Source organism: Amphimedon queenslandica, unplaced genomic scaffold (genome assembly GCF_000090795.2).
Source record: "Amphimedon queenslandica unplaced genomic scaffold, v1.1 AMPQUscaffold_12418, whole genome shotgun sequence".
Lineage (NCBI taxonomy): Eukaryota > Metazoa > Porifera > Demospongiae > Haplosclerida > Niphatidae > Amphimedon > Amphimedon queenslandica.
In genome coordinates, this window is record NW_003547345.1 from 7,080 (window position 1) to 20,616 (window position 13,537).

Consider the following 13,537-nt stretch of genomic DNA (forward strand, 5'->3'; position numbering starts at 1 on the left):
TATGCTGCTATGCTAATGAAGCCTGAGTATTGTCCTAACATTGATGAGAAATGGAAGAAGAAATTAGAAAACATTGTCAGGTACATGCTGTGTATGATTAATGTATTTATGTATTTTTTGATTTTGTGAAATAGAAAACCAGAGTGGAGTGCATAGGCGGCTGCAGGCCTAGGCATTGGGGGTCATTGCCTAGGTTAAAAATTAAACCGGAAGTAGGAACAATGCTATTTAAGTTAATTTAACCCTTTTACCACACCCCTTTAATTAGAAATGCCTAGGCTGAGTTGGACTTCTGCAGCCGCCAAAGGTGGAGTGAAGTTGAGAATACTACAACTCCTTGTCCTGTTTGTTCTTTTATGCTCCCACAAATGAGACTAGACTGTCCACAATGCAAGAACAACCTTCCATACTGTATTATCACTGTATGCTTAGGAAATGATCTGTAATAATTGTCATACTCACAATAGGGTCGTCACATGGTGGCTGATGATTGGTTTGAATGTCCTTCTTGTCATTTCCCAGCACGTTATTCAGAGTTTAAAGGGTAAGTTCAATGATTTTTGGGGTATTTTTTTTTATTGGCTTAATATGTTTGTATGATCATGAAAATGATGTGTACTTAGTCTTACTGTTCAAAAACATTTTTTCTCTGAGATATGGGCCTTCAAAGTTGCTCTTTTTTGCTTCCTGCCATACTACTTCCTGTTAAGGGGTGTGGCTTCATGAGACGTCACGAGAGGCAGAAGTTTCTGCATGTGAGTGCATGCTGCATATGGAAAACTAGAAATGCCTAATCGTTGTGTTGCCTATGGATGCAGCAACACCAGTTCCAAAAGTATAAGTGTCTTTCACTTCCCTAAGAATGATGCTCTAAGAAAAAAGTGGACTGAACAAGTGAAGAGGACTAGAGCTGAATGGAAGGGACCAACTAGGAACTCAGTCCTTTGCTCAGAACACTTCACTCAAGATTGTTTTGAAGTTGGAAAAAGGATGTGCAAAAGCTTTGGATTGGAGACAACAGCCAAATTGAAGAAAGATGCTGTTCCTACCTCTTTTAAAAGGAAAGTAACAGAAGCTCTTGAACCAGCTGCAAAAAAACCTGCTTATGAGAAGAGAGAAAGGCTAAGGGTAAATGATTCAATGTAATTTAACAACTTATTAGTATTCTCTGGGCCTACTATACTTAGGTTCTTAAAGCTACAAGACATCTACATAGATCAATACCACCATCTGATCCTGCGCTAATCTTGACTGACAATTATAATGATACTACACCAGAGCCTCAACCAGAGCATTTGTCACAGGTAGCAAATTGATACCACTACCTTCTGAATTTTATCATATATATATTACTCAGTCTGTAGGAACTCAAATTGAAAGGATTGTCACAAGATCAGTGAAAGTACAGACAGTTTGCATCAAAGCTCCAAGAAAGCGATCAGCTAGTTAGTTACAACCTCATATTGCATAGGTTTTATGAGTTACTTTACAGGTACACAGACCATTAGCTTTCCTACTAGATCTATGTGTGACATTGGAGTGCAATGTGATCTGTCAGGAGAGGAGCCTATACACGTATCTAATGAATCTGAGGATGTGTTTGATGATGATGAAGAATTTTTGATCAGTGACGCCAGTAGTACTACCAGTGATGGATCATACTGTAATGAGGAAATGACAGAGTGTGTATTAAAAGACAACTTGAAGTAAATTAATTTCACTTTTAAAAATTAATATTTATTGAAAAAATTTTGCTTTAGCTGTAATTTTGAAAGGAAGTACATTGTATGTGAAGGGGCTTTGCTCTCCTTGTTCTCTTCTTGTAATCACTGTGGATCATTTGGTGTATCAGTTACAAAGCTAGTCAAAGGCACTTTTCTTCGTGTTAAAAAGAAGTGTAACAACTGTAAAACGTTAGCAACATGGGATAGTCAACCACTGGTTAATGAAATCCCTGAGTGTAATTTGTTACTTACAGCTGCTATTTTGTTTAATGGTTGTTTGCCCGAGAAGACTCTTCGTATTTTCCACACAATTGGTTGTGCCACTATTAGTAGGAGCACTTTCTTTCATCACCAACGGCATTTTCTTTATCAAGCTATATTTTATGTTTGGGACATGAAACAACAGGCTTTCTTTGTACAACTAGCTGATGAAGGTACAGCATTGGTTCTTGGTGGTGATGGAAGAGCTGACAGCCCTGGGCACTCTGCAAAATATGGCACATACTCTTTGGTGGAACTGAATCACAACATTATCTTGGACATTCAACTAGTACAAGTATGATACATACTCTTTAACCATAATTAATTTTAATTCATGTTTCTTAGAGTAATGAAGTCAAGAATAGCAATAACATGGAGCTGGAAGGATTAAAAAGAGCTATGACAAAAGTTAATGAGCATGGGATGGAAATTAGTACCCTGATTACGGACTGTCACCAACAAATAAGCAAATGGCTTCGAGAGACTCATCCCAATATAAGACACCATTTTGATGTATGGCATTTGGCAAAAGGTATAGAATTTTTTATGCTTTACATTAACTAAAATAAGTAGGAATCAAGAAAAAGGTTAACACATTAGCAAAACAACAAGATTGTGAAATGATAAGAGAATGGTCAAAGAGTATCATAAACCATCTATATTGGTGTGCTGTTTCTACTCCTGATGGCAACCAGGACATGATCCATGACAAATGGCTTTCCTTGATTAACCATATACACAACAAACATCATCATTCTGGACTCTTTAAGAAGTGTCTCCATGGAAGGATATGCAACAGAGCTAAAAAGAAATGGTTTAAACCACGTAAGCTTATCTAATAGATTATTCTTTAATAATAATTACAATTTTAGAATCTAAACCTAGCATTAAAATCATTGATCTACTGTCAAAAAACCGGCTATGCAACCAAATTAAGAAGTTATCTCCATTGCACCAAACCTCAGGAATCGAAGCTTTTCACAGTGTTGTAATACAGTTTGCTCCCAAATTACAAGCCTTCTCTTACAAGGGAATGTTAGCAAGGTCAGTTGGTATTGAGTTTTTACTATTACTTTGCACCTTATAGACAAAAACTGGCAGCTTTGCATTACAATGAGAATGGTAACAAGAAGCAATCCTTTACAAAAGAAGGCAAAGGACAATACTCGATTTCATTCCCGAAGTATAAGCAGGGTGGTCATATTGTTCGACAGTTAAAGACTAAATCAACCTACAGTAAGCATTAGTTTCACCTATTATTATACTTGTATAATAATTTGGAAATTTTTAGGTTATGTTAAGGAATTAATGGATACAGTTTTAGAGCTAGCAAAAGGAAATAAGTCATTTGTGTCATTCTTTGATGACAATAATCATCAAATAGAGTCTCCTCAGCCACTGTGTCAAGTATATGGTCTAAAGTAATAATTTATCTAATGTTATTATGATTGTAGGTTATTGGAGTCAGAGAATACATGTCCATTATGTTCAGCAGAGATCTCTTCTGATTCGATTCAACTCATCTCTGATATACAGACTAAATTAAGAAATTATTGTTAGATTCTTCCATCACTTATGTTATATCCCTTTTCATTTATAAAGAAAGCATGCAGTTAAAGTCTGTGTGCTTTTGTTAAAAAGACTAAAAGAGTTGTATTCACAGCTCTCACACATAGTGAGAGCTGTCGATACAGCTATACAAAGTACACATGTAGGTACTCACAGAACTTATAATTTTACTTACAGGTTGGTCAAGTTTGTTAATACTTCACCTGGGCAAGTGGGATAGTGTGCTGCATGGTGAACTTCACCATGCAAGGCTGCAGCCCACTATCCCACCTGCCACACTTCTGAGGGCGGATTCTGCCTTAGATTTTATGCTTAGAAATGATTTGCATGTCATAGATATTAATTCAATCTTAGGAACGACCTTGAGGCTTCTCCCCAAAGGTCATGAAAGGGGGCTCACTGAATACTACGTGCAGAGGAATGATGCTTGTCTGGGCCATGACACGTGCCCTCTCATTTATGCAGGAATGATAGGGACAAGGCCTGCCTAAAAAGGACATTTCTTGCTCAAAGACAGCTTCCTTTGCTGTATGCAAATGCCAACAGGCTTCAATAGTCACATGGTGAATAATCATTATGCAAATTTCAACAGAATGAGCACTCTGCACCTATAATCATTGATTAGTTTAATTGAGTAATAACAATGGGTAGTAGGGGTTAAAGATTTTGTGGATAAAATTAATAATGGGTCATAATAATGATAACAATATCTAATAACAATAAACAAAATTGTTATTCATAAAATAATATAAAAATTTCAACCCTACTGACAGAAAATGATGATTAAATATAAAATGAGAATAAAATTTTAATTTAATTAATTATTTTCTTTTGTACCTTTTGATTGCTGTACTACATTGCATATAGCAATGATGTAAATTTATAATAATTATCATAATAAATATAAATTAGCCTTTTCAGCTAGTATTGATTGAATAAATTAATGTCATCACAATTAAAGCATATATAGATCTACAGATCTAGATTATTAATTTGCTATTGCCTTCTTTTATTTTTGTGATTGAGTAAAAAATTTAAATTTAATGTAGACTATATGTCTACTTCTTATGAATTGTCACACGCGTGTGTAGGCAGGAACTAAGCAGTTCCATTAAATTATGAGCAATCTGATCATCTACTCTTGCAACTACTAATAAGACTAATAATCCATACTAATCAGTCACCCTCCCGCGGTAGATCTACAAAGGCTATGGATACTACGGTATCCTCTATGTTTGATGGAGATGCCGTCCTGTTTTATTGCCTAGAAGCCTCGGGCTATGTATACAGTGAGCCCATCAGGTAAGCTGAACTGAGCATTTTCATAGTTGGAATAACCCTTTTTTGTAGCTCTGAGTCAAATATTGTCACTGTTTATCCTGCAAAAGAAAATTTACCTGACTTTCCTAACGTTAATTGTAAGCATGCATTGTCACTAATGCATAATGTTTTCTTCTTATCATAATGCTAGTACACCGTCTACTATGATTTCAGTATGATTTGAACTGAAACCACATTATATAAGAACTATAAAGTGCCCTTAAAAGCACATCAGTGCATTAAACTACCTTAAGCCTACTATTTTTAGCGTCTACTAAATTTAACGATATTAGCGAGAGAGTTTTAAATCGCTAAATTAAATAGACGCCAAAATAATTATTATTCATTATAATGGTTATTATTTTATAGTTAATTTGGTTAAAAACGCTAAAATTAGTAACGCTAAACATGACTTTTGCTGATTTCGCTAAAATTAGTAGACGCAAATAATAGTAGGCTTAAGGTATTACTTAGTATATTATGCAAACTTCAGTCATAGAGGTGCTAAAACTGACAGCACATACATGTTCAGTTTCACACAAATTTAGCAAGTCATAAACTAAACTGTCACCTTTTATAGTACAGCATTTAGTTTTTTTGTGTGCCTGTTATAATGAAAATTCAGCATGAAACTTGAACTAGCTATAGATCTAGCAAGTGCTCAGCTATACCGTGCTAAATTGATGTGCGGAATTAGTAGTAGAAATAGCTTGGCATCAGTCATTTCTGGCCTGCCAAGCTTCCAATAGTGTGATTTCCTCTGTCTTGTTTGTCTTCTCCTACTGCTATTTTCACTGTAATAAATAAGTAAATGAATTAAAGGAAGATTGCTTGATCTTAAAATTGTTCTTTTTATCATGAATGGAGTAAAAAACTGATGTTCGCACACCATCAATATTTAAAATCCTCATACTTGGAGTGATCAGAAGCTAGTAATTCTATCTTATATACATCAACTGGTGTAGCAACAGCTTTGTCTTTGCTGTGATTTTACAAAGAATCTTTAGTACAAATTTCGACCATGCTCCCCATTTATTTTTGTTTTTTAATTTTCTTTCAGCAATGAACTCTAGTCTAAGCTGCTAATGAGTCTTTCTATCCAAAAGCTTTCAGCTCCATGCATGCATGATACACTATTCAGTTAAGAAAAAGAGGTAGTCTTCACTGCACTAGAATGAATTATTTGCAATCAATAATATTAAAAACTTTTTATTAAGGGCTAAAGAATGGGCAATTTAAAAGAGAATATCTAGACTTAATCAATAAAGGATTCAGTTAAAAATTTATTGGACATTAGCCCTTAATGTGTATCTCCCCCTGCAAATAATCAATTCTAGCTCAGTTAAGACTATAGCTCTTTTTCTTAGCTAAATAATGCATTACGGAGTTGAAAGATAGAGCTTTTCTATGAATAGAAATACTATTTTGCATTAACTTTGAATACTAAAACTCATTATCAGTAAAATCTCAGCAAAAATGTATAGCTGGCTCAAGTTGCTATATACAACTGTAAAAGAACATTTGGTGATTTGGCCCAGACTAGATAAAATTGTAGTTACTGGCTTCTGATCACTCAACTGTGACTGAAATACATTCAAATATAAATACATCAGGTTTTTTACTCAGTTTAGCCTAGATCTACTATACAGTGGCACTTCCAAATCGTGAAACTTTTATGAGACAACAAATTTTTTCATTGAATGGAAGTTTTCATAAAAAAGTTAGGAATGGAGTTGGTACAATAATACATGGAGGTATTTGATCAAAGACTGAATATTATACTGGCTGCCTGTGGCTGCATAAACCCTGTTTACACCTAGCTCAAAGCAGCAGTTTGAAACTGGTTTATAGAAATAAACCAGTTCATAAATAAACTACTCACGTGAAAGAAATGATAAAATGATAGCTGATTAGATTATTAGTACAAATTACAACTTTTACAATCTAAATTGTGGACTTTCAACCTGCGTTTATTCATAAATAAGCTACTCATGTGAAAGAAATAATAAAATGATAGCTGATTAGGTTATTAGTACAAATTACAACTTTTACAATCTAAAGTGTGGATTTTCAACCTTCATTTACACTACTCATGTGAAGGAAATGATAACTAATTAGATTATTAGTATAATAGTGACTACACTGAACATGCCAGAAGTTTTACTATAGCATAAACCATATGTGCAATACTACGTGACTGTGCAAGTGAAGAAAGCAATATTTAGATTATTAGTACAAACTATATACAACTCTGTAACTTGCAGAAAATATAGCCCTGCTTACACCACAAATCAGTTTCAGCACATTACTGAATGTGGTTCATAAATTATGTAGCTTCTACCATAATAACTATGCTTTATTGTAATTGACTAATCAGACTGCTAGGACAGTTTTATAACTTCATTACTTATCACTAAAAAATTAAACATTAGTTGCCAGGAGGTCAAGATGAGGGCCCTGGAATATAGTGCCTAGGCTTGAAGGTTAATAAGTACTGAGTCTTTTCAGTTAAAAAATGCCACCTTTCAATTGTAAATGCAGCTGTTGGTATCTATGTTTGTAGTTTTAGTATGGCACTTTATATGCAAACCAGTTTGATTATTTCAAACCACATACCTTGAGGTAGTCTAATAGTAAGCATACAGGTCATTTGAAACCACATTGAGGCTGCATCTACACAAATCCAGATTGTATTTACACTACTTTGTTGGCAGCATTTTTACTATCATTATTAGAATTATTATTTTGTTTACAGCAGAAATATTCCACCAGTTTCATTTTGAGTGATGCATATTCATAGTTTAGTCTAAACACAAGCTACAAGACATTTCGCAAGTTGTGCATTTCTAGTCAGGCGGAGGCTCCGCCTGACTAGTGCATTTTTCCTACACTCCACTTAACTGCCAAAATATCAATATTAGTTTCATTGTGTTAGACTAATGGATATTGACATTTTTAATCAGTTTATTTGTTTGTAGTTGCCGCATTCCTTATTAGCCACAGAAAACTGCAAAGTGTTAGCCTTCAAAGGTATGCTAAATAATATTATTTTGATCTCAATATACTTTTAAAACATAATCTGTCTCTTAGCCAAAATGCTGAACCTATGACTATGGTGTATGGTAGCATCATCAAAGTTAGTTACAGAATTTTGTAGCTAATACTGATAGAATTTAAAAATTTTCAGATACAACATCAGGCATCTGGCAGATATTTAGCTGTTACTCCTAATAATTTGGTCAGTAATTGTTAATGAGCTCCCTGTTATTTTTTTACAGGCATGGCTTAATAAAGGGGATTCTGAAGCAAATTTATTTAGGCTTGTTTCTTCCCATCAAGAAAAGGGATGGGGTGATGATGTGAGTTAAATGTACCCAAAATTAATCGATTGATCTTAATATGATTTTTATAAATTATGTATCTGACTCCATTATAAATTATGTATCTGACTCCATATGCATCCACTAGTATTCAAATGTAAACATGTATTGTCACTGAAATACAATCAAGATAATATCTATATATATTTAAAAGAAACAAACTATTAATCTTTTTATTACCTGCATGGGGTGAAGCCCCCAGGTCACTCCTAAGATTGTTTTTGTCCATGTAAATCAATATTATACTAGGGACAAAAATTTTAATTTAAAAAAATTAATGAAGTAGGGTTGAATGTATAAAGGAAAGAAAACAAGGCTCAGTAGGGTCACTCAATTTGTCAAGTTATTTTTATTAATAATATTATCATCGTCATTATTATTAAAATCATTATAATAATATAATGAATGAAAGAGTGAGATGGCATAGATTATTACTATAATAATAATTATTATTATTCATCCTATAATTTTATTGAGAAGAAAAGTGTGTATGCCCTTAAAAAATCAGCTCAATTCTTTATTCTAACCTTTCTTTGTGACACAAGGTGCCTGTATAAACGTTCAATTGACTTGGACTACAAATGTGTATTAATTTAATAATCGAAATCTTTTATTAATGTATTATAAGTGCAGAGTACACATAAAAACTGAAAAAATTGTTATATATATTATTTTTAATTTGTTATTTTGTGATTTATATGAAAGTTTTAGTTTGCAAATTATACAATACTGCATGTACCATGTTTTTTACCTTTTCCAGTTAGCAATTAATGACAACATTATACTAGAAAGCATTTATTACAAGGGCTATAAAATACAGTGCATTAATAATCCTATTGAAGCCAGGTATTACATAATGAATATTATAATCATTTATCAGTTTTTATACAGAGATCATTTAGTTTTATCTGGGACAGGTTCTGTATTTTCTATAAAGCCTCACTGTTACAAATGTTCCAGTTTGAATCCACAGTATATACTGGTAAATATATTTGATTTTTTGCTTATAGACTATTATTTTGTTATAATTAGGGTGGTAATGTTATTATGCTTTCCAGTTTAAAAATTGATGGCTATGTCTCAGTAAAAGGTTCATTTGTCAATGATAAGCTTCCTGATCAGTTTAAATGGTCTCACAATGAAGGTTTCACTGTATAATGTATTGCTAGTCTACCAATGATATTTGTAATAGTTGGATTGCGGCGATGGCGGCAAAAATTTTTTAAAGCCTTGCCTGTTTCTGGTGATACTTTCTTTCAGCTTGAGAAAACAACTCATATATGGACAGGTATAATGTACATTAAAGATTGTCCTTGTACATTTGTCTAGGAGATCCCTTTGTGTTTGGTGAGGAATGTAGAATTAAGCATTTGCCAACACAGCAGTACATCAGTGTTAAAGATACTTCAGATGGAATGAAAGTTTGCTTAATTCATAAACTAAAATGCAATAACTACTTACATTATTTTAGATTGTTGTCGAAAGTATAAAAAAAGCTAATGGAGCTGAGTTATTTAAAATATTGCCAACTAACATTGCTCCACAAGAGGTGTGAATATAATAAGATATTTTTTATTCAAATATTATTCTATTTAGAAAGTTTGCATTAAAGATGAAGTTGTTTTTCAGCATGTCAATAGTCAAAAGTTTTTAGGAGTCAATGGTGTGCTTAATTGGCTATTGAGCTGATGTGGCATTTGTTTGGCATTAATCACTCAATTTATTTTTTAGTTAGACCAATTCTAAAAAAAAGACATTTATCTCAGCAAGACCACCTTAGTCAATGGTTTAACGTAAGATAGATTATTTATTAATTTTTTATTGCCATGTTATAATGCTCTATTTAGCTTATGCTTGATGACAGAAAAGATGATAATGCACCAATACCTGTTACCAGCCATTATAAAATACTGAAGGTTATAAGTTATCATTATTATTTTCTTGCTAGTTGCACATGTTTTGCAATTGATATCAACTCTTTTCTTTGTTATTGTAATATTGGTAATGATTTTTAACATGTCTATTAGGCTGAAGAAAGTGCAGTTTTAGATATTTATCATGTTACTGGATTGAGTTCGAGTTTGTGTTACGATTTAAAGAAGGTATTAAAACCTATATTTGAAATTTAGGTTACCGTAGGTATTATTGTAGGTTTCCTTATTTACTACTGAAGATGAGTCGGATGACAAAAGAGCATTACAGCTCTCATCACATTATCAAGATGTTTTGACCCAAATGACAGGATTAGAAGTTGCTTTTAAGGATTCTTCAGACAAGAAAAGACTTGCAAACATGTTAAGGATTTTACAAGTATTAAATTTAATATAATTGTATTGTTATAATCATAATATAGACCATTGATGCTATGATTGCTTTATTGCTTAAAGTAGCTTCTGGAACTAGTAATCCCGATCTGTAAGTGTTCTCAATAATTGCTATTTATTTGTAAATTTTATAGTAGGGATAAGGTTTGCTGTAGTATTTGTGCTGCCCTTAAAGAGTATGTGGAAAATTCTAAAATCAAATCTCGTCACTATCTCGCTAAAAATGAATTGTTAACACCACTATTGACTACGGTTCATGCTATAATAATTTTATTACTTTTTTACATAATTCAAAAGGTCGGTAAAGAATTTGGTACTGAAAAAATTCTCATCGCCTTATCAAAAGATGATGTGTAATGCTAATTTTTGTATCCTTAATTGTTGTAAATATAGCTTCATTCTGTTGATAGGGAAATAGGTGACCTATTGCAGAAGAACATTAATTCATTTATTGAGAAATTGAATACAGAGGTTCCTAATACAAATTTTTGTAAGTATTTTTAGATTTGTTTCAGGATTCTGAGGTTGCTGAATTAATGACTGCATTGGCATTTAGTGGAAGAAAATTTAACTATGAGATTCAAAGTTAGCCTATTAATAACATTATTACAGTAGTCACAAAATTTTTAGGTAAAATTTATCAAAGGACACTTGCAGCCGGAACAGTAAGTAGTGATAAATTGTATGTTTATTATAATTTATTTTGTTTTGTTGACAGGTTCATAACCATCAAACCAGTCCTAGTGTACAAGAAGTACTTAATGGATTTGTAGAAGCAGTTGGCAGTTACTTTGAAAAATTTGGCATCAATATTAATAGAAGATCATTTACTTATGTAATGTAACTTATATAAGATTGTAATATTACACATTTTTTCTTAGAATTATGATGAATTATTAGTGAACCCAAATGAAAAATTCGAATTTATTATTGATGATGATCAGAAAAATTTAATATCCTCTATGAAAAGCTCCTTGCATCAATTTTTGTCTACAAATGAAGTAGGATAATCAATTTTGCTTAATGATCATTTTTTCTAAAGATGCATGTACTGTATACTGGGGATGACTACAAAGGAAGAAATTCTATTATAGCACAAGTACTTGGTATTTTGGTATTTCTTGTTGGCTATGGAGCTTACAATGCTGATGATGAGGTGTTAAAAATTGTTAATATTTTGATAAATATTATTGACGGTAGAAGTGATGTAGATTCTTTGGGTGAGTCTACAACCTATTATTATGATAATCAAAATTTTTACAGGAAATATGTTGGAAAATAACGAAAGGTGTAGTAGTGACACTCCTGGTAATAAAATTATTTTCAAAATTAAGTTCCTGTAGGTTGTCATGCATGTTGGTTAATTATTACTGTAATTACAACTAGATCACTGCAGTCACTACATTTGCTTCTCCAGCAGCATTTTCATTCATCCGTTAAGGTAGATTTCATTCTGTATAAACGTTTTGCTTAGTTTTTGTAGGCTCTTTTGTATGACTTTAAACACATAAGAGAAGTGGTTAAAAAGATTCGTTTAAACAAAGAAGAGATTAGTCTAGACACTGCTGAAGAAAATGTATCACATAGTATTGTAAGCACAAGCTTCAGAAATATTCCCGATGATCAAATTGAATTGGAAGAGATTGCAGTACTGTCTAAGGAAGAGTCAGAATTTACTGAACCACCATTAACCATGAAGGTACTTCTTAATAAAAAGGAAAGCAGCCCTTCTGAAAAGTACGTGCAATTTTTGTAGAATAAAAATAATAGACTTTAATGCATCAGATTGTGTGCTGAGTCACTTGCCAGGTTAAGATATAATTTTAGAAGCCAAGTTTACTCTGTATTTGATGTTGAATCTACAAATTGTCAAGAATTGCCCTTTATTCTGTTGGACCTTATCAGTTATGATGACAGTGACGTTTGCTTGCTGAGTGCAAATATTCTTTTTGAAATTTTTGAAGTTGAACATATACTGCTCTCTAAAGCTAAGGATGCTTATTTTACTACTCCTTATACAAATCAAGAAATTCATGAAGAGATGAAAAAATTATCATCTATGACAGATTCTGATCAACTTCTCAAACAAATGTTGAGAAACCAAATCCAGGATAAGCAAAAATTGTTAAATAAGCTGGATGAACTTTCAAATTGTTTTATTTCTTCTAACGATGAGTCTGAGCCTGACTCTAGTAATCAAGGAGTAGCATACAGTTGTGGTAAGTAAAAAGTGATGCACAGCACTGAACTAGACTAAATTTTAATTGAATTATATTTAGGGCTTTTTAATGTTTTAATGGAATTTGTGCTTGGATATGGAATTTTAGATCAATCTCAGTGTCATGAGGATGTTCTTAGTAGCTGTTTTAGACTTTTACAAAGAATTAGTAGAAAGAATACAAGAGTATGCCAACTGAAATTCCCTATTGATTATTAATATTAATGTTATAGGCACAGAATAAACTTTTTGAGTCGTTCGATGATTTTATTGAAATCAAAACTGCTGTTGCACCTATGACATGTTTGCTTAGTGAAGTTAGAATTTATAATTATTGCTGTGTTTACAATCATGATGTGTCATGAATAGGTGTTTTCTAATAATTCTTCGCTTTGTAAAAGATTAACAGAAAATGATATCACAAATTTATTTTGTATGTCTATTAGGAGCAGTAATCCTGAACACTATGAGTTAACCATCACACTGCAAACCATTATACAGGTTAATTCTATTTTTTTGCAAATTAAACTATTTTGTATCTAGAACACAGAGCCAGCCACTCCACTGCAAGAGTATATATCACAACTCTTTCTTCATCACTGGCAGGATAATTTAGGACACATTTTAGGTCAAGAAAATCAAGCTATTAGATTCCAACTTTTAGAAAACGTATGCTGTGTATTTTAATGCAATAATTTTCGAAACTATATAGGCTGATGATGAAGACCCTCACCTTCAACT

At 32.6% G+C, this 13,537-nt stretch overlaps 1 protein-coding gene across 1 annotated transcript; it reads left to right on the forward strand.

Moving 5' to 3' along the window:
• The first annotated feature begins 200 nt into the window (after positions 1-200).
• On the forward strand, positions 201-3,625 carry LOC109587862 (uncharacterized). Its single transcript, XM_020004080.1, has 13 exons — positions 201-422; positions 468-544; positions 862-1,128; positions 1,188-1,304; positions 1,358-1,445; positions 1,493-1,706; positions 1,761-2,280; positions 2,331-2,517; positions 2,559-2,810; positions 2,858-3,029; positions 3,073-3,221; positions 3,277-3,392; positions 3,440-3,625. The coding sequence occupies exons 3-13, from the start codon at positions 991-993 to the stop codon at positions 3,491-3,493; spliced, it is 2,007 nt and encodes a 668-aa protein (XP_019859639.1). The 5' UTR covers positions 201-422; positions 468-544; positions 862-990; the 3' UTR covers positions 3,494-3,625.
• Positions 3,626-13,537: the final 9,912 nt, after the last annotated feature.